This window comes from Salvia splendens, chromosome 4, assembly GCF_004379255.2.
Source record: "Salvia splendens isolate huo1 chromosome 4, SspV2, whole genome shotgun sequence".
NCBI classification, from domain to species: domain Eukaryota; kingdom Viridiplantae; phylum Streptophyta; class Magnoliopsida; order Lamiales; family Lamiaceae; genus Salvia; species Salvia splendens.
The window spans coordinates 17881294-17903385 of record NC_056035.1 but is presented as its reverse complement, the minus strand read 5'-3'; the positions used below and the strand labels follow the sequence as shown (position 1 = coordinate 17903385).

The 22092-nt window shown below is 36.4% G+C and overlaps 2 protein-coding genes and 1 non-coding gene across 3 annotated transcripts; 1 reads left to right on the top strand and 2 right to left on the bottom strand.

Moving 5' to 3' along the window:
• Positions 1–9330: 9330 nt before the first annotated feature.
• Positions 9331–11665, bottom strand: LOC121800760. Its single transcript, XM_042200265.1, has 3 exons — positions 11517–11665; positions 11371–11429; positions 9331–9962 (listed from the first exon to the last, which is right to left on the bottom strand). The coding sequence occupies exons 1-3, from the start codon at positions 11663–11665 to the stop codon at positions 9331–9333; spliced, it is 840 nt and encodes a 279-aa protein (XP_042056199.1).
• Positions 11666–12032: 367 nt separating this feature from the next.
• LOC121800758 (secreted RxLR effector protein 161-like) lies at positions 12033–12404 on the bottom strand. Its single transcript, XM_042200264.1, has one exon. The coding sequence runs from the start codon at positions 12402–12404 to the stop codon at positions 12033–12035; it is 372 nt and encodes a 123-aa protein (XP_042056198.1).
• A 7998-nt stretch (positions 12405–20402) lies between these two features.
• On the top strand, positions 20403–20475 carry TRNAK-CUU. Its single transcript has one exon. It is a non-coding gene; the product is annotated as a tRNA-Lys (tRNA).
• Positions 20476–22092: the final 1617 nt, after the last annotated feature.

Sequence of the window (22092 nt, the reverse complement as noted above, 5' to 3'; positions counted from 1 at the left end):
GCTAAGGCCATCCGCAACGTTGTCACTTATCCGTCTCATCTCTTACCTATTTATGGGCTTCACTGTACTTTTCACTCCATCTCTTAACTAAGAGACAGCACCTGAAACCCTCCATCTAGGCATGCACAATTCGAACCGGCCCAGAGGTTAACCGGCGGTTCCGAACCACCGGTTCATGAACCGGAACCGGAACCGGCACCGGCGGTTTTAACCGGCCGGCGGTGTCGCGGTTCAAGCGGGCCGGTTCAGGTTCAAGAAAATCATGAACAGTGAACCGGCGGTTCAACGGTCCCAACGAGCAGATTCCGGCTAGGGGCGTAGGGTTGCAGGCGAGGGTTGCAGAAAAACCGGCGGTTTCCGACGGTTCCGGTGCTTTTTCAGGTGACAGAGCGTAGGGTGCAATGTATAGGCCTGAAAACCGGTCAGAAACCCTGGACTGAACCGCCGGTTTTGGTCCGAACCGCCGGTTCAGGCGGTAAACCGGCCGAATTTGAAATTTCAATTTTTTTTTATTTATTCCAATTTTACTCCTATAAATACCCCACTTCCCCCCTCATTTTTACTCACCCCATTCTTGTGTTAACAAGGATTTCATTCTCAATCTCTCTTTCTCTATTCTCTTCTTATTCTATCTAATTGCTCAAGTTGTTTACTAGTTACTACTTACTACTATAGTTGTTGTTGTGTTCGTAATTTACTATTTATTCCATACTCCATAGTCCATACATATTCCATCCATACTACTTTCATTTATCACTATGTCTTCTTCTCGTGGTGGACCGGGACGTGGTGATCGGGGCAAAGGAATTGCCCTAGATTAAAGTAGTTGTCCCTCAAAATCAAGGCGACCTAGTCGTCGAGAAGTTATGGAAGAGGTTTCCCGAGTGGCGGCTGAACGCCTGCAAGTAAGTTCTAAAAAATAAGATTGTTTTTACAATTCATAATTTCATAAGATTGAGTTTTTTAATTTTTTTTATGTTCCTAATTAAACTTCAACTTATGTTATATTTATAGATAGAAGAAGATCATAGGATGTCCATGCATCAAGGTAGGGGCGGGAAAGAGAGATGATTTGAGAAGAATAGATGTGTATTTGTGTGTGTGAAAGAGGAGTATTTATAGAATAAAAAAAGAAAAAAATAATTTTTTTTAAAAAATGACCGTTGAACGGTCATATTACCGTTTTTTAATTTTTAAATTTTTTTATTATTAAATTTAATTTTTTTTAAAAAAAAATTATTTATTGCGTCAGCGTGACAAAATCCACTCACGCGTGGCGCCAGTGCGCGCCAGCCGTCTCGGTGAGACGGGCGTCTCGGCGAGACATGGACGAGACGGGACGCTACAACGCGTCTCGCGTCCGTCTCGTCTGGCAGGGACGAGATAAGAGACACCCACGGGACGTGTGGACGCGTCCGTCCGTCTTTGTCATAATGCTCATTGCTCTAGCTCAGACCAAATTATTTCTCCTAAATTTGAATATGATTATTTACTTCTCCTTTCTTTGCAACCAAATTTTCCAACTCTCCTTTAATCTTATTCGAACGTCAAATTTTATTTTGTGACATATCTAATTAAAAATTTGACACACCAATTGGATTTTATAAATAAAAGTAAAATAAAAAAATCCAATTATATATTAGCTTGTTTAAAACGTGTAGACTAAATGATAATGTTTAATTAAGTTCGAAACAGCATTTTGTCCACGTATTTTAACGACTGTCACATTAGCCCGTCATTTTCTGAAAAAGGGAGAACGGTATGATTGCGAAAATTTCATTTTTTATGAATGAGATAGAACATGATTTGACCAACTTTTGTAATTTATTTAGCAATTTACCTAATTATTTTACTGTATTTATTGTATAGCGGTGTACCCCCAATCTATTACGTAACTCTTTTGGAAGTACTTGGTTGCTTTAAATTTTGTCTTATTCTCTAATAAGAGAACCCTAATAGAGTTGGCCGAGCCGGCGAAGGGAAGGGGGTGAGACAACGTGCCCCCCCCCCCCCCCCCCACACACACACGTGGCGGCTTTCCGTTGGAGGTAGGCATCGTTTTTTACCATTTAATTTTTATTTTTTAAATCAAACATTAATTAGTAATTACTCCCTCCGTCCCCAAAGAGTATGCACTTTAAGTTCGACACGAGTTTTAATGCATTTTTGGTAATGTAATAGAGAGATAGATAGAGAAAGTATTTTAAGTATTGTTAGTGGAGAATGAGTCTCACCTCATTAGAAAGAAAAGAGTTTCCAAAATTGAAAGTGCATACTCTTTGGGGACGGATGAAAAATAAAATAGTGCATACTCTTTGAGGACAAAGGGAGTATAAAATTTTCTCAATTCTCCTAATATAACCATTATCAATTCATTCCAAAATCATCTATATATACCACATTCTGTTCATCATATAACTTTTATACAAAAAAAACTCTATCACTCAATTTTCCATTTTAATTTTGATTCACAATTCATTTTAATTTTGATTCACAATTGTGTGAATATGTCTGACGGAAGCAACTGAGGTCGGTTTTATATTAATCTCATACAAGCAAGATGTGTTGTCTTCGTATTACTGGTTGAATTATCTTGATACGCCGATTACTAGTTGATTCAAGACCCAGTTACATCTTAGCTCATTGTCATGGTTTTTCCCTTCTTAGATCTCAATCAATCCATGGATCATGTATTGAATTAATCAGTATCCATGATCGCATCTTATGGAGTACATATTAAAGAGATGGAATACAAGAAAAGTAAATCATGCTTGGATTGTTGTAGTACAGTATATAAATGACTCCTAAAATAAGTTATACTATATTTTATCTTGTAATAATAATATTATTATTTGAGAACAAAATAATTATGACTATTATTCTTATTATAAACATAGCACTAAATGTAGCGGCGCAGCTGACGCAGGTTAATGAAGACGACTTTTAATGCTGGACTATTACACGTTTGACTTTTCGAAGCTTCATTACTGAGCATTTGAAGGTTTGAATTACAAGTAATTATCAAAGTTATTCAAAACCCTCATTACAACTCTGTCAGTGGTGGTTTGAATTTTTACACTATTTGACTTTTTTATATGTTTATTTCAAAATCCTCAAAAACAGATCGTTACACTTACACCTTCATTTTTCTAAACTGACGTTGTCGTCAGTAAAGTTCCTAGGTTGAACTTGAAAGATAATTGAGTGAACATTGAATTAAAATTTATATATAAGAGTTCTTATTAGATCACACCTATTGTTGTGTGACACCTGCCAAATTCTCTCAAAATATAATAAAAAAAATGACCTAAGCTTATCAAACAACCTCAAGAGACAAATTTGTGATATGACTATATTCTAATACATATATACGGTCAGAATCAAATATTTTATTAGCCCTACTAATTCAACTTCAAAATCCTCCCATCAATATTTATGAGTTGAGTTATATACCGATTTTGGCTAAAACCAATAGCTCTGCAGTTGTAGCCTTCGACAATAATCATATGGTGTACTAACTTTATAATTGAATATTTATTTTTCATTAATAACTATTTATGATTGCAATTATTAAGAGCGTTTACGTCCATTTTCCCGCCAAACTCGGTCTGTGATTTACATCATTTTGCAATGTGTTTTCTGTCAAGAATTCGTCGATAAACTCCAGTTTCGGATCCGCCAGACAAGAAAACTAAATTGCTTTGAAAAATCTTCTTCCAAATTTCTAAGCATTTTTTATACTTTTTAAGTCATACACATTCATTACATTGGTATAGGGTCATTTATGAAGAGGAGTTACCTCATTTATTAATAGGTGATGCTTTTCACAATGGACTGTTAGCAACACTTAGAGTCACTTAAACTAAATTTCACTTGGATTATGTTCTAATTATGTTCTACTTAGATTCTTATCATTTTTTTAAATAAATACATTTGGTTGTTAATTAATGGGAGCCTCTATGAAAGAATAAACTTAGTGGAAATGGTCATTTTTTACTAGTCCAGAATAATATGCTAGTTTCTCAGCCAAATTTACTTATTTTATATGGCTAAATTCAATTGTTACCTACTGTTTAAAAAGTACTAATAAAGAACAAAAATGAGACCCTTGATAAAAGCAAGGGCCGTAGTAGTATCTCCGATGGCTCTAAGAAGTTAGTTATAATATAATGGGAAAGTAGGATAGCAACAGACAAAAAGAAAAGTTAATATGGGAAAGTAAAAAAAATGTTAATTTTTGGTGGGTAATCGTAATTATCTCCAAAACCCTTATGAAGATAACCTAACCTAATCTAAGGCAGCCACAATAATACCTTGTTTTTCAACCTTATTTTCAGTTATATAATCTAGCTTTTTTTCCTTTCACGTCTAGCATTTTTAATTTCAGCCACAACTTAGTTCACCATTTTTTCAACCTTTTAGTAGGAAAATAAATAAAATTGCAAAATAACATGAAAAAAACACAATAATAAAAACTACTCCCTCCGTCCATGATTAAATTTCTCATATTTACCCGGCTCATGTTTTAAGAAATTGTTTGGCTTTATGAAGTAAAATGGCAATAAATCTAGTGAATTGTGAGTCCTACTTTTAAATATTAGTTTTATAATAAAATGTGAATAGAATGAGTTATTAGAATGTGTGGTCCATTTATCAAAAATGTTAAAAGTGAAATGAGACATTTATTAGCAACGGATGAAAAATAAAAAAATGAGACATTTAATGGCGGACGGAGAAAATACATAAAATTAAAAATGCTAGTAAAAAGGTATCGATAAAATAAAACTACAATTAGAAAATATCACGTTAAAGTCCAAATTGGCTGTTGACGTAGATGGCGGCAAATTTGGACACCTCAGCTTGAAGTCGGCCCCAATACTTGCAGAGGTGATACCGTTCGCAAAGCATGCCCTGTCGAGCTTGATCAGGTTGTACGTCTCCGAGATTCCAGTTGTATTTGAGTTGAAACAGGGACGGAGATACCCTTGGCCAAGCCACCGCTCCAGCGGGGGCTTGGCCGGTACGGAACCCTGTGTTGGAATCAAATTAATGATTCACATAATTCATCACATAAATCATACATGTTGAATAAGATTGATAAACATAAAGCGGAAGCGTACATGGATTTGGATTCATGATGTTGTTGATGATTCTGAAGTATGGAAATTAGTCTTCCAAGTGACAACGCTCTCTCACAGATTCTCTGTAATCTGTGAAGTCTTGATATATCGTCTGATCAATAGGAATGAGAATCTATTGACCTATTTATAGGTTGCACTTGGGGACCATAACCATGTATTTAGAGAATAAGTCCTTAACTTTATTATAACTTTAATTTCACCCATAACAAAATTAAAGTTATCCAAAGTAGTATCTGCACAATAGTCCTCATACTTTTATAGATAACTGTTTGACCCTACAAGTTATATAACCTTAGTAGATCACGTAATCGGGTCAATCAATAAATAGTCATAAATATTATACAATCTTTAAACTATTATGTTGGACCATATTAAAATGTTCCAACAATCTCCCACTTGGGCCAACATAAAAGTCACTAAATGATTGTAGATTACTAAAGTTGCGCGCTTACTATTTATATTAATCACATTTACCGATCTGGTCTACTAAACATGTTAATATAGAACCAAAGAAGTTTAAGTCACAACACGTACACATGACTAAACTCATCAGTGATCACAAATATCAACACATCCAGCAACACAAATCAAAATATGAGTGTGCAGCATGAAAATTACATGCTATGTGATCTTTCGCATGTCTATTTTCAACTGGTCCTCTGAAACTATAGTGAGATCAGAAAATACCAAAGCATAATTCAAAGTAACTAAAACCAAAGTAACTAAAGTGTGCACTTAATATAATTGAAATTCAATATTATTACATAGATGAACATAAACTCCCACTAAACCAAAGTATCACAAGGTCGAACACCCATGTGAAATACATGATCATGAAAGACCGAAGGCGGTAATCCTTTAGTAAAAGGATCCGCAAGCATGGAAGTCGAACCTAAGTGTTCAATTTGCAATTGTCTACTCTGAATTCTATCCTTAACAGCAAGGAACTTGATGTCAATGTGTTTAGACTTCGACGAGCTCCTGTTGTTGTTGGAGTACATGACTGCGGACTTATTGTCACAATATAACTTGAGTGGTCTTTCAATACTATCCACAATTTGCTGTCTTTGAATAAAGTTTCGCAGCCATACTCCTTGTTGTGATGCCTCAAAACAAGCTATGAATTCTGCTTCTATTGTAGAGGTGGCTATCAATGTTTGTTTAACACTTTTCCAGGATATAGCCCCTCCGGCTAGCATGAAAACATAACCTGATGTGGATCTACGACTGTCTTGGCATCCCGTGAAATCCGAATCAGAATACCCAATGATCTCAAGTTGATCCGATTTCCTATAAGTGAGCATATAATCCTTTGTTCTTTGCAGATACCACAAAACACGTTTGACTGTTTTCCAATAATCCATACCGGGATTACTCAAATATCTGCCTAGCATGCCTACTATGAACGCAATATCCGGACGCGTGCATACTTGTGCATACATAAGACTTTCCACAGCTGATGCATAGGGAAGTAATTCCATTCCCTTTCTTGCAAGCTCATTTTCGGGGCATTGATTTAAACTAAATTTATCACCTTTAGCCAGAGGGGTATCTCCTGGTCTACAATCCTTCATAGCAAATCTTGCCAATACTTTATCAATGTAGCTCTTTTGTGATAATCCAAGTACACCTAAAGAACGATCTCGATGTATTTGGATTCCTAATACAAAAGAAGCATCACCAAGGTCTTTCATTTCGAATTTTCTTGAAAGAAATTTCTTGGTGTCACGTAATAAATCTACATCATTGCAAGCAAGTAGAATATCGTCGACATATAGAACCAGGAAAATGAATTTGCTCCCACTGAACTTATAGTATATGCATTCATCAACTGGATTTGTCTCAAAATCAAATGAGACGACAATTTGATGAAATTTAACATACCACTGACGAGACGCTTGTTTAAGACCGTAGATGGATTTATTAAGTTTGCATACCATCTTCTTTGGGTCACCAGACATAAAGTTTTCAGGTTGCATCATATAAATCGTTTCTGTAATGTCGCCATTAAGAAACGTTTTCTTTACATCCATCTGATGTAGCTCCAAATTAAAATGAGCCACTAGTGCCATGATTATTCTGAATGAGTCTTTCGTTGAAACTGGAGAGAAAGTATCGGTAAAATCGATGCCTTGTTTTTTAGTAAAGCCTTTTGCTACAAGACGAGCCTTATATCTTTCCACATTGCCTTGTGAATCCCGTTTGGTCTTAAAAATCCACTTGCAACCAATGGGTTTTGCACCTTCAGGCAATGGGACAAGATCCCAAACGTCATTGCTTTGCATAGACATAATCTCTTCAATCATAGCATCGATCCACTTTTGAGCATTAGAGCTTTCAATGGCTTGACGGAAAGTGACTGGATCATCTTCCATCACTCCAATGTCTACCTCATGCTCTTGGAGATATACAATATATTCATCTGTAGATATTACAGGTCTCCTCACTCTAGTGGATCTTCTTAGTGGCACTACTTCATCATGTTCTTGAGGAGGTAGAGGTTGTTCTTCATGTTGTTGATCGGGAGGCGGAACAGGAATTACAAGAGTGTCGTCTTGTTCTGGAATGAAGGGAAGTGAAATTACTTCCTCTTCAAAGACAACATTCTTCATACCATCTTCCCCCCAAACTCACCTTTCTCAAAGAACCTTGCATTATTCATCTCAAAAAATGATCTAGTTGTGGGATCATATAACTTGAAACCCCTTGACCTCTCAGGATAACCTATAAAGTAACAACTTACCGTTTTAAAGTCCAATTTATGCTCGTGTGGCCTATAAGGCTGAGCTTCTGCTGGACAACCCCAAACATGTAAATGACCTAAGCTGGGCTTTTTGCCCATCCATAATTCATAAGTGGTTACGGCAGTTGCTTTAGTAGGTACACGGTTTAGGATGTATGTTGCGGTCTTAAGTGCCTCTCCCCAAAGGGATTCTGGCAAAGTAGAATGACTAATCATGCTTCTAACCATATCCTTGAGGGTTCTATTTCGTCTTTCAGCAACACCATTCATGGTAGGACTACCGGGCATTGTGTACTGGGGAACGATTCCATATTCCTCAAGAAATCTGACAAAATGTCCTGAACGTTGTTCACTTGAGCCATCATATCTACCATAGTATTCTCCACCACGGTCAGATCTGACGTTCTTAATTCTTTTTCCAAGTTGATTTTCAACCTCGGCCTTATAACTCTTGAACGTATTCAGTGCTTGAGATTTTTCACTTATTATATATGAATAAAATCGTCTATGAACGTAATAAAATATCATTGACCATTCCAAGAAGCAGTAGGGAACGGTCCACAGATATCTGTATGGATAAGTTCTAAGACGTCTGTAGTCCGATTGGCTTTAAATCTCCTAATGTTTGTTTGTTTCCCCTTAATGCACTCAACACAGACTTGAAAGTCTGTCATATTGGGAATGGTAAGAATTACATCTGATACAAGTCTTTCTATTCTCCGTTTGGAGATATGACCCAAACGTTTGTGCCAAATTGTAACATAATTCTCACTCATTAATTTATGCTTTGTACCTTGTGAGTTCACATGCAGGGCTTCATTAAATGAAGTAATAGTATTAAGCAAATAAAGATTATCACCATAAGAAAGAGAACTGGTGCCAACTAAAGTTGAATTTAGATAAAGACTAAATTTACTATTTCTAAATGAACAAGTATAACCGAATTTGTCCAATACAGAAATAGAAATTAAATTCCGTCTAAATAACGGTACAATAAATGTCTGTTCTAAATCCAAATAACAACCAGTTTTTAGTAATAATCTAAATGTGCCTATTGCCTCCACTTCAACTTGTTTGCCATCGCCCACATAGATGAATCTTTCAGCATCAATCGGCTTTCGGCACTGGAGGCAACCCTGCATGGACACACTTATGTGAATAGTAACACCAGAATCTAACCACCAAGTATGTACAGGTACAGAAGCTAAATTAACTTCTGAACAAACATAAGTGAAAAATGTACCCTTCTTCACGCGCCAAACGTGATATTCTTCACAATCATTCTTCTTGGGTCCATCTTTCTTGCAAAAGAAGCAAACTGAACCTGATCTTTCCTTCTTAAACTATTTTGCAGATGGACCCGCAACATTTCTGGAGGAATGAATCCTCTTCCCCTTAGCAAACTCGGAAAGAATCCTCTTTCCCTTGTCCCTTCCTCGTTTACCCTTATAGCTTGTTGCTAAGTGAGCACTTTCCGTTACTTTGCTTCATCCTCTCTTCCTCTTGAACACAATGAGAAATCAACTCATTCAATGACCATTTATCCTTCACAGTATTGTAACTAACTTTGAAGTGATCAAATTGATGAGGAAGAGATATCATAACCAAATGCACTAATTGATCATCACTGATCGTCAAATTAAGTGTAGTGAGCTTTGAAGTAGTGTTTGACATTTCCATAATGTGCTCCCAAATTTCCCCTCGGCCATTATACCTCATGGTCACAAGTTTATGCATCAATGAAGCCGTTTCAGCCTTTTCATTGCTTGCGAAATTCATATCAATGACCTCGAGGAATTCCTTAGTTGTTGCTTCTTTCGGGACAGTACCGCGAAAGTTTTCAGGGATGGCATGTTGCATAATCATAAGACTCATGCGATTGGAGTGTTCCCACCTCTCAAAATTCCATTTATTCTCATCGGAACTTTCATCAATAAGAGGGGCGGGTTGCTCCGTCCGAAGTGCATAGTCCAAATTTGCAACCCCCAAACCAATCAATACCTTGCTTCTCCATGATGCATAGGTATTGCCTTTTAGCACAGGAATGAAATTTAGAAAACCAATAGTAGATTCTTGAGCTAGCAAAGAACAAATATAACAAATATGCCAACAATTAGCTCACGTAAATAATAAGTAAATAAATTAAATAAGGACAATTCTCATTTCAAGATGTCGGCACAACATTAAAATTTCATCTTTGGATAAAATAATAACTCGCAAGTGACATCTTACTACGTAGTAATCAAATATAGATAATCATTTCCTGTCAAACAATATGTCTTCCTTTGGGCCGACTTAGTGTCCACAATGACTTAAGGATAATCTCATATTATTACCACAAAGTACACAAGAAACACGGCCAAATAACAATATTCCTTTGGGCCGATTAACTATTCGCATGTATTTCAAGTATACAAATAATACACATTCCAAATAAAATTAATCTATACATCAAAGCCCACTTTAGCGAGTTAATGTTTTAATTAATTCATTTAGAATGATAGATAACAAAAGCTTTAGGTCATTATTTAATAAATTACTTAATAACCAAAACAATTAAATGCTTTTTCTTGGGCTATTTTGCAAATAAATAATGAATTTAAAAGAAAATGTAATTAAACAAGCCCAAAACAAAACAAAAGTTACGGTTCTTAACTTGAAAAAGAACCAACTATTGAAGTCAATTACTAATAAATAATTGAGTCATATAAAACGTAATAGCAGCGGTCAGGCTATTAAAATAGATTTAAAGGAAAAATCTTTTGTAGGGCAATGAATTATATTTTAGAAAACGACAGTTACTCTCGATGCAAACTATTCAGCCCAAGAAAACTGAATCAAAATTAAACAGACGTGTCGTTTCACGAAACAAGGCCAACGATTCACCGCCTCAACCGCTCCGACATCGTCGGGACTTGCCGACTCTCCGTTCGTCGGAATAAAAGAATTACGGTCAGAATTAATTGAAGACTAAATTTTGAATAAATCTCTTTGATTTTTGAAAGAGAAACTGAATGTTGAAAACAACATAAATATGAATTTTAACGAAAAATTCCATCAACAAAATTATGAACAAGAAACAGTTTCTCACAACCATTCTGTCAAACACAAGGAGTGCATAATGCAGTAACTAAAAAGAAAAAAAAAAGTAAGACCTCTGAAATCTTCCCAAATAATTTGACAGAATAACTGTTTCAGTTTTGGAAACGAGAAATTCAAGAATTGATCTTAATTGAAACAGAATCCAAAACCACAATTTAGTCTAGAAATATGAATTTCCAACTCATATACCAATCACTCATTGGTTTGCGTTATAAAACTTGTGATTGAATTCATCAAACTTCAAAAATTTTCGTTCAAAAATTCTTCATCAATTTGATCACATAATTTTCATAAACCGAATCTGTTAGAAGATTGATCGACAAATCGAGTTGCAAAACGAGCTAAGAAACGAACAAGGCAAGGATTTCTGTGGTTCGGTGTTACCACCTACGTCCACGAAGAAAATGTGATCGGAGACTTTATTCACAGAAACAAATCGGTAGCTGCAACACAAACACTCGAGAGATTACAAGCACTCAAACACCTCTCATACGCACACAAGAATTCATGGTAATCACAACCGATGAAACCCTAGAATGGAAGATGCCTCACAAAGAAAGTGTTCTCTGTTTTCTTGTTGTAACTGATGAAGAATTGAGAATCTGATAATGAAGCAGCAGCTAATCCCCGTCTTATACTCCACGGTGATGAGCTCTTCAACTTCAAGAATTAGTTTCATAACCGTTTTAACTACTTTTCAAAATACTTCTCATAATTGCAAATGAGTCCTCCGAACTTCACCTATTCATGAGTTCCATCCACTCACAAATCTCCACCTTGGATCCCATGAATAGCCTCTGACCACTTCTCTCATATATCTCATCAGTATTGAACCAGGTTGATCAGCTCCAAGCAATACTCCAGCTTAGAGCTCGGCAATGCCTCCGTGAGCATGTCTGCCGCGTTCTCCTCTGTGGAAACCTTGGCAATCTTGACTGAGCCTTTACTCACTTCATCCCGGATGAAATGTAATCTTACATCCACATGTTTACTTCTCTCATGAAAAGTTTGGTGTTTGGACAAGCAGATAGCGCTCTACTGTCACATCATATCTCCACAGAATCTTGTTCAACACCAAAATCTGCTAGAATTCCCTTGAGCCAAAAGCTCTCCTTGACTGCCTCTGCCATAGCAATATACTCAGCCTCCGTAGTAGATAATGCAACTACAGATTGTAAACTTGATTTCCAGCTCACCACACTTCCATAAAGACAGAAAACATAGCCGGATTGGGACTTTCTTGTGTCAACACTCACTGCATAATCTGAATCGCAGAAGCCTATAAAGGCCTCCTTTTGATCTCCTTTCCCAGTCCCAAACTCAATCCCATAATCAGTTGTGCCTCTCAAATACCTTAGAATCCATTTTAAAGCATGCCAATGCTCAATCCCAGGATCTGACATGAATCTGCTAACCATACTCACTGCATGGCTGAGGTCTGGCCGAGTACACACCATAGTGTACATTATGCTTCACACTATACTTGAGTAAGGTATTTTATCCATCTTCTTCCTTTCTGATTCAGTCCTTGGGCATTGCTCTCTGCTCAGTTTGAATTGTTGGGCCAGTGGAACACTCACAACCTTTGAAGAGTCCATCTGAAATTTGGCTAAAACCTTCTTGACATAATCTGATTGAGTGAGCTAGAGCTTCTTCTTACCCCTTGCTCTCACTATATCCATGCCAAGTATGCGCTTAGCCTGCCCCAAATCTTTCATTTCAAACTCAACTTCCAGCTGCTTCTTCACTGACTTCACTTCAGCTTCTGTGGCTGCTGCCACTAGCATATCATCCACGTATAGGAGTAGATAAGCTGCAGCAACTCCACCCTGCTTCTTAATAAAAACGCAGCTATCATATAAAGACCTTTCAAATCCTATCTTCTGCATATACTCTCCAAATCTCAAGTACCACTGTCTTGAGCTTTGTTTCAACCCATATAGTGATCTTTTGAGCATACACACTTTCCCTTCATCTCCTGGCTTCACAAAACCCTCGGGCTGCTCCATATATATGGTTTCTTCCAGAGTTCCATGCAGAAAAGTGGTCTTGACATCCAATTGATGAAGCTCCCAATCTTTTTCTACAATGATGGCCAAGAGGATTCTTATGGAGCTATGCTTTACCACTGGTGAGAACACCTCATTATAATCAATTTCCTCCCTTTGTGTATAGCCTTTTGCCACCAATCTTGCTTAAATCTGACTTTATTATTCTGGAATGCTTCTATCTTTTTCCTGAAAATCCACTTGGAACCAACAGCTTTCTGATGCAGTGGCCTCAGCACCAATACCCAAGTTCTGTTCTTGTATAGTGAATCGATCTCTTCTTGCATTGCTTTCATCCACTTATCCTTCTGATGACTTCTCATTGCATCTTTGTAGGTTGAAGGCTCATGATACTCTATTTCTTCTGCAACACACAATGCATAATACATCATGTCATAGTCATTGAATCTGGATGGAAGCTTAATATGCCTTTTTTACTTGGCTCTGAGTGGAGGGTTGGTTCTTGTTGTCTGAGCTTCATTCTGATCCAGTGGGATACTGTCAACTCCAGCTGAACTTTCCTCATGCCCAGCATCAACAGCTTCATCTCCATTCTCTGGAAGCTCCACCTCAAACTGAGTAGTATCCTTGCTCTTCTTTAAAAAAGGCATCTCCTCCTCTCTGAACACTACATCTCTGCTCACAACAACCTTTGAACCCCCAGGCTCTGTGGACCAGAGCCTATATCCCTTCACCCCCTTTTGGTAACCTATCATCACACATTTGACAGCTCTAGGTTCCAGCTTGCTCTGTCTGACATGAGCATAAGCTCTACAACCAAAGGTCCTCAACTTTGAGTAATCTCCTGCAGATCCATACCACTTTTCATCGGGTGTACTATAATCAAGAGCTGGTTATGGAGATTTGTTGATAAGCACTGTAGCTGTGGTTGCAGCCTCTGCCCAGAAACTCTTGGCCATTTCAGATGAGAATAGCATGCACCTTACTCTCTCCAACACTGTCCTATTAGCCCTCTCAGCAACTCCATTCTGCTGTGGGTTGTTTGGAACAGTCCTATGCCTCTTGATCCCTCTCTCCTTGCAAAACTGATCAAACTCAGATGATAGGAACTCCAATCTGTTGTCTGTTCTGAGACACTTTAAGCAGCTGCCCTTCTCTAGTTCAACCTCTGCACACCATTCTTGGAATTTCTTGAAGGCCTCTGACTTCTCCCTCATAATGAAAATCCATATCTTCCTAGAATAATCATCGATTATAGAAAGAAAGTACCTGCCTCCACCTATACTTTGGACTGAAGAAGGCCCCCAGATATCACTGTGAGCATAGTCCATTGGTGATCCAGAATTGTGCTTTGCTGACTTGAAGGCTTGCTTCTTGCTCTTTCCCAAAATGCATTCCTCACAGCTGCTTAATCTTTCATCTGCATTGAGCTTGATGACTCCTTTCTTGCCCAACTCCTTTAGACCAGATTCACTTAGATGGCCCAATCTGAGGTGCCAAGACTTTAGGCTCAACTTCTCACCCAAGTTAAGCTCATTGACCACAACCTTGGCTTCAAGATAGTATAGGCTGTTAGTTCTCTTTACTCTCATTACAACCTTGCCATTCTTGATAACCCTCATGTAACCACCCGAGGAAGAGAAACTCATTCCCTTTCTTTCTAACATACCAAGAGAGATCAAATTTCTTTTAATGGAAGGGATGTACCTCACTTCAGAGAGAGTTCTCACTGATCCATCATGCATGATGAATCTGATATTTCCCATCGCCTCCACCTTGCAGATGTGGTCGTTTCCAAGCAGCACAGATCCACTGGATTCCCTCATATCATTGAGCCAAGCCTTCTTGGAATTCATATGAAAGCTACATCCGAAATCCATCACACAAGAAGTCATGATGTGTTTCTCAGTGATGTTGAGGGCTTCTGCCTCTTCCACCTCTTCAGTAATATCGGCGGTGTTGGCACTCTTCTTAGCCTCAGCAGCTTGCTTTCTCTTCCAGCCATAGCAGTCTTTCTTGATGTGCCCCGGCTTTTTCCACCAGTGACAGCTTCGACTCTCCTTCACATCAGCCTCTTTAGACTGATATTGCTTGGACTTGGTTCCATTCCCTTTCTTCTTGAACTGCTTCTTGGAGAATGAACCTTTGATATTCAGGCTCTCTGCAGCCTGATCCAGTGGCTTAAATGCTGACTTCTGGAACTCCTTAAGCTTGAGGGCAGAATATACTTCCTCATAGGTGATCTTGGAATCTCTGCCAAGAAGAATAGCATCCTTAAATTGCTCATAACACTTCGGCAAAGAATTCAGTAGCATAAGCGTCTTATCTTCATCCTTGATCTGCTCATCTATGTTTTCAAGATCATCTACGCATTTACCAAATTCCTCAAGTTGCTCCAAGATGCTCATTCCCTCTGATATCTTGAAGGTGAATAATCTTTGTTTTAGATGAAGTCTGTTTGCTAGAGACTTAGTCATGTAAAGTGACTCAAGCTTCTTCTACACCGCAGCTGCAGTCTCCTCCTTTGAGACTTCCCTCAACACTCGATCATTGAGGCTGAGGATCAGCGTGTTGTACGCCTTATTTTGGAGATCTTGCGCCTTCGCATCCTCCTTTTCATCCGCTTTATCAAGCGGCAGCTCCTTCCCATCCTTCAAGATCTCCCACAGACCTTGCTGCATCATTATGGCCTTCACCTTGAGACGCCATAATCCAAAATCATTCTTACCGATGAACTTTTCAATCTCGAACTTTGCAGAAGCCATCGCGCCGATTAATCACCCAAGATCCTCGTTCCCACGGACGGCGCCAATTTGTTAGAAGATTGATCGACAAATCGAGTTGCAAACGAGCTAAGAAACGAACAAGGCAAGGATTTACTTGGTTCAGTGTTACCACCTACGTCCACGGAGAAAATGTGATCGGAGACTTTATTCACAGAAACAAATCGGTAGCTACAACACAAGCACTCGAGAGATTACAAGCACTCAAACACCTCTCATACGCACACAAGAATTCATGGTAATCACAACCGATGAAACCCTAGAATGGAAGATGCCTCACAAAGAAAGTGCTCTCTGTTTTCTTGTTGTAACTGATGAAGAATTGAGAATCTGATAATGAAGCAGCAGCTAATCCCCTTCTTATACTCCACGGTGATGAGCTCTTCAACTTCAAGAATTAGTTTCATAACTGTTTTAACTACTTTTCTAAATACTTCTCATAATTGCAAATGAGTCCTCCGAACTTCACCTATTCATGAGTTCCATCCACTCACAGAATCCAATACAGAACTATAAATTAACGAATTATCAATTCGTTCCAACATGTATTGGCTCTGATACCAATTATTGGAATCAAACTAATGATTCACATAATTCATCACATAAATCATACATGTTGAATAAAATTGATAAACATAAAGCGGAAGCGTATATGAATTTGGATTCATGATGTTGTTGATGATTCTGAAGTATAGAAATTAGTCTTCCAAGTGACAATGCTCTCTCACAAAGAATATTCTCTGTAATCTATGAAGTCTTGCTATATCGTCTTATCTATAGGAATGAGAATCTATTGACCTATTTATAGGTTGCACTTGGGTAGGGTTGGAACGGTAGGTATACCGCGCCGAAATGGTCATACCGCATACCATACCGAAAAGTGCGGTATGGCCAAAAACCTTACCTGTACCGTACCGCTTTTTTCGGTATACCACATACCGGTATACCGAAAAGTCGGTATACCAAAATTTAGATAACGTTACCTTACCGATATTTCGGTATACCGTACCGTGATTTCTGTATACCGCAATATGCGGTATACCGAAATCACGCTACGGTATACCGAATACCGCAGACAAAACCTAACATTCATGCAGGAATAAGACCCCAAACATTCAACTTTACATCACCACCAACATAAGGCAACCAAAAAGAGAAAAAAACCAAAAGAAAAACTAAGTCCTTCTAACTTATATCGCAATGAAGGGTGAAGGCATTGAAAATCGCAGAAAGCAATGGCATTCCAATAAATATCCAGGCAAGTTGAAGCAATTATTTTCAATGAGCATAATCCTACACCATTTATACTCTACCAATATGAGCATTAGAATTAACTTCGAAACATTAATGTCAGACGCACAATTCTGAGAAATATCTAACTCAAACTTATATGCTCGAAATCATAATGTTGAATACTTCTTCGAGTTCTAAAGAAAACAGTTGATGAATCTTACACAGCCATGAAACAAGAACCCTACACAACTTTTACAAAAATGCACACCACCAAGGCACTAATACCAAATGCAAGCACAATAAAGAAGGGTGAAGCAAATGCTCCCAATATGGACTTCTACTTCTTTTTGTAGGAGGAAGAGGAGGTTTGTCTGCTGTACCTTCTACTTCTATTGGTCGTTTTCGACTAGAACTATCATCATTTGTTGAAGTATTTGGTGATTCTGAAATAGGCAGACTGGGTATGAGAATCTTCGGATTCCATCCTGAAAAGACAAAATATTTTAATTAGTCATAGTTTACAACAATTTTAAAACTCAACATGGCCGAGTCTCTCTGTGTTGTTCAAATTAAAGATGCGAGATAGAGAAAACTGGAAAAGAGACTGTACCGTGGAGGAGTAGACTGACAGGACGACACAGGCGAGGCAGTGGCGACGCAGGCGAGAGAAAGGGAAGATAATCAATGTAGGATTGGATCAGATTCAGAAGAGTAGAATTTAGGGATTTAGTACAATTTAGGGTTCTTTATATGGAAGCATTTGATCTGGTCTGGGGATGAAAACACGAATACAGTTTATCAAATTAAAATGGAGAACAAGGGTTGGAACGGTACGCCTTTTGAATTTCTTCTCGGCGTTCTTCAACACAAACCTCGCACAGGATTGTCAGCGGGGAGCTCAGCGGCGCTAAGCAATGGTCGAGCTCGATGCGCCGTGCTGTATAGAGGAAGAAATGGTGGTGGTGGTGTCTCAATTTTGGATTCTCAGGAAGAATTTGGTGGTGGTGGCGGAGATAATGACTTCTAGGGTTGCAAGAATTCCTTTCAATTATGTTTAATAAAATTATATAATAATATATTTTATAAATAATAAATATGAATATGGTATATCTGCGGTATATACCGCCAATTGCGGTATACCGTGTTATACCGCATCATACAGCAATTGCGGTATGATGCGGTATAACGCGGTATATACAAAATGCATACCTTTACCGTACCTAAAACTATCGGTACGGTATGATACCGTACCGAAAAGTACGGTATATAAAAAATTCGGTATTTTTGGTACGGTAAGTGCGGTATTTCGGTATATTTTCCCAGCCCTACATTAGGGGACCATAACCATGTATTTAGAGAATAAGTCCCTAACTTTATTATAACTTTAATTTCACCTATAACAAAATTAAAGTTATTCAAAGTAGTATCTGCACAATAGTCCTCATACTTTTATAGATAACCGTTTGACCCTACAAGTTATATAACCTTAGTAGATCACGCAATCGGGTCAATCAATAAATAGTCATAAATATTATACAATCTTTAGACTATTATGTTGGACCATATTAAAATGTTCCAACACCCTATACCTCCGGCGCCCAGTACCCATGGCCGTCTGAGTCCTTCTCTGTTTCTCTGGCGTGACGTTTTTTGAACAATTGTTGAAGAAGATGACCTACTAGGGCTTATTTTCTATTAATTGTTGGGCCATTAATATTTTTATTGTTGGGCTTTCTTGGTTTTTATTTTATTCAGTTTAGATGAGTAATTAAATCCTACATGCGACAGAGATATATTTTGACTGAATAATTAGAAAAGAACATAATTATGTATCTCATTTTCTTAATTTATCTGATTTTCTGTAGATTAAGTTGCCTCTTGAAACTAATATGATGACTCGTAAAATAGTAATTTTGTACATACAGTAGCAATAGTAATAATATTTTATTTTGATAAAATTGCCTCTAATAAATCTTGTTGTTTTTTAAAAAAAATAGAGAATGATGTTGAATTGTTAATTTTAAGTGCTTCAAATAATAATAGTAATATAATTTCGAGTTAAATTGTGAATTATTAAAGAATCACTTTGAGTGGAAAATCTTTAAACAAAATTGAAATAAAAATAACGAGACTATTCTTTTTTTATGGTTTCATGACACGGAGATGCATTGAAAATAATTATCTTTTGCCATTTCGACTCACAAAAATTATAAAGATGCACTCCATTTTGTATATTTGAAATATTAATATATTTTTATATTTTTAAATTTTAGCACCGACTTATATAATTTTCTGGTTCCGTCCCTGAGTTGCAATAAGGCCGGAAAAACAAGAGCAAAAATTCCGATGGCCGGAACTTTTTAGAGCCGAAAATGGCGGCACCTCCGTAGGCAGCAAATTAAGGCCTTATTCTGAATGGCCTAAGCATGAGAAACATTAAAATGATTTGATAAGCCTTCCGGAAATATATCTTAGATTGGGTCAAGTCAAGAAGGCAGACTAGACTTTATTATGGCTGTGATTGTAAGACTTTGAATTTGGGGTATTAATAAAGTTTAGCTCATTATTCATTAAGCACAGGCCCTAATATGGTATACCAGGAAAGGGTTTTATATAACGGGCCGAGAGGCCTAAGGCTAAGAGTATTATACTTGTTGAAGGATGTGAAGAGGAACAGAAAGCTGGTACTAAAAGTGATGAATCGGTGCATTCCATTGGTGCTCAAGATCCACGCAAGACCACATGTACTGGATCTATATCACTTGGATGCATCCAGCTAATGTGAAGGACCACAAGCTCTCATATAAATTGCAAGGTAGAATTAATCAAGTTTCTGTTAGATTAGTCAGATAAATTGATGATTATCATTAGTGATTCTGAAATAGTAAAAGTTGTAGATACTTCTTGATAAGGCTATATATATATGTAAGGTGTATTGAACTTCTGGATTGAATGAGATAGTAGCTTTTTCATTATTCCTCTTTTAGCTACTATGTATTTTGCTTTCCAGATATGTTTTGCTCTCTGTTTCCTTTCAATACTCTCTACGATTTATAACGAAAGAATCTTGTTAAATGTATTTCTTCGTTCAATTAGTGAGTTGATAAATGTTTAACATGAAAAAGAACACTGGCTTTTGAAAAGAGAGGTTAAAAGCTGCTGCTAATAGTTGTGTAGGAATTGAATGATGGTATTTAAAGTTGAGGGGGGTGGTGAGACTGGGCTTTTGGTTTGGACAGGTCCAATAAGTTACACTAGCTAAGAATTATGTAGTGATGATATAAATATTAAATACTTGCAAGCCCAAACATGTAGCCCGTCTAACTTAGGTGGTAGACAGCAACACCTAAATATTTTATACATTTCAAATACTGGCAGAATAGAATATATAGCCCGTCTAGCTCAGTTGGTAGAGCGCAAGGCTCTTAACCTTGTGGTCGTGGGTTCGAGCCCCACGGTGGGCGCTTTTTATTTTAATGTTTTGGTTACGCCTTTTAACTTTATATATTTATTTTTATTACTATAATATTATTGTCAGTACGATATAATTATTTTTTGAGTATTTTACTGTCAAAAAGACATTTTTTGTAAGAATCAAATAGGTTAAGATGTAATCCAATGATCACTCGTTTATTTAATATACTTCCTTATATTCATGGGTATATAAAATAATAATAACACAATCATACATTTTAATATATATTGATATTTTATTATTAATAAATTTAGTTTGATTTCAAATTCATATTTTTGGAATACAAAACAAGAAGAAAAAAATAATAAAGAAAAATGAAAGAAGAAAAAAAGAATAAAGAAAAATGAAAGAAGAAAAAAAAGTAACAATTAAAAAAAATAAAGTAAAAATAGACTAAAACCAAAATCACAAAAGAGATACCCGGTGAAGTACCCTTCGTTTCTTCATAGTTGATGCAAAACTTTTCGGCACGGAGTTTAAGAAATAGATGTTGAATGTGTTAAATAAATAGATAAAAAAGTAAGAGATGGAAAAAATAGAGAGAATAAAGTAGAAAGTGAATAAAGTAACAGAGAGTAAAGTAAGAAAGAGAAAAAAGTTACTATATACAGAAATGACTCAACTACGAGGGAATTTCCGAAAATAGAAAAATGACTCAACTATGAAGAAACGGAGGGAGTATTTAATATCATCATTGCATGTACCTTTTGGATGATGCATATCAGTGGATTCAATGGACAAGTTTGCCCCCAGTTCAAAAAATAACATAAAGGATAAAAATGTCCAATAATAATGTAAAAGTCCTTCCAATATGATTATACCTATGTACAGAGACTAATAATGCTACTTAAAAATTGTCAAGATATCAGAAATGTTAGAACCTAACTGTCCAAGGATTGAATTTTTAGTTTACTCTTAAATTATTTTACATTGAAATAACAACTAAGAGCAAATTTTATATTAGGAAATGAATATATAAATAAAGCACGGTTCACCTAGTAAATTATAGATTTAACTATGAATGCTATATACTAAATTTTATTCCATCTTAGTAGTATTTTGTTAAAAATGTACAGCAACTTTCATAATTTTGTAGTAATATTTTATTTTATAAGAATGGTACAATATATAGGTTTTATTTATCAGTTTCATATTAAATAAGTGGTAGTATTTAAAAATATATAATTATTTCATTGATTCATTATTTTTTAAACGCAAATTAACATTGAATAAATAAAATTAAAACACAGGTTTTAATATGTTCTTCAAATTAAAAAATAATATAAAAAATAATAAAATTACTTGGTAATAACTAATTATTAATATTATTTTCAAAGTATTTTGTTAATTTAAAATAAGAAATTATGTATAGAAATATTCTTTAAAATGTAGTTTCAATGAACTACATAGTATTTGGTTTCTAAAGTTTGTCATAATTTCAAAAGGTTATTTGGAATCGAAAAAATTAAAATACCCTTTAGAAGTATGAGGTATTTTAGAGCATTATTTTTTCAAAAAGGACAGAATCCTTTCAACAATATTACAACAAAGTCTAAAAATGTGTGATGGTATTTTGAAGAATGAAGATTGCATTTAATATTTTGGC

What these genes read in the sequence shown, in the direction of transcription:
- LOC121800758 (XM_042200264.1), bottom strand. Translation starts at nt 12,404, where the DNA reads ATGGTTAGCAGATTCATGTCAGATCCTGGGATTGAGCATTGGCATGCT.
- LOC121800760 (XM_042200265.1), bottom strand. Translation starts at nt 11,665, where the DNA reads ATGAAACTAATTCTTGAAGTTGAAGAGCTCATCACCGTGGAGTATAAG. An exon ending in GAGGCATCTTCCATTCTAGG is followed by an intron (nt 11,430 to 11,516) that starts GTTTCATCGGTT and finishes TTTGTGTTGCAG; the next exon opens with CTACCGATTTGTTTCTGTGA. An exon ending in TTTCTTCGTGGACGTAGGTG is followed by an intron (nt 9,963 to 11,370) that starts GTAACACCGAAC and finishes GTTCTTTGCTAG; the next exon opens with CTCAAGAATCTACTATTGGT.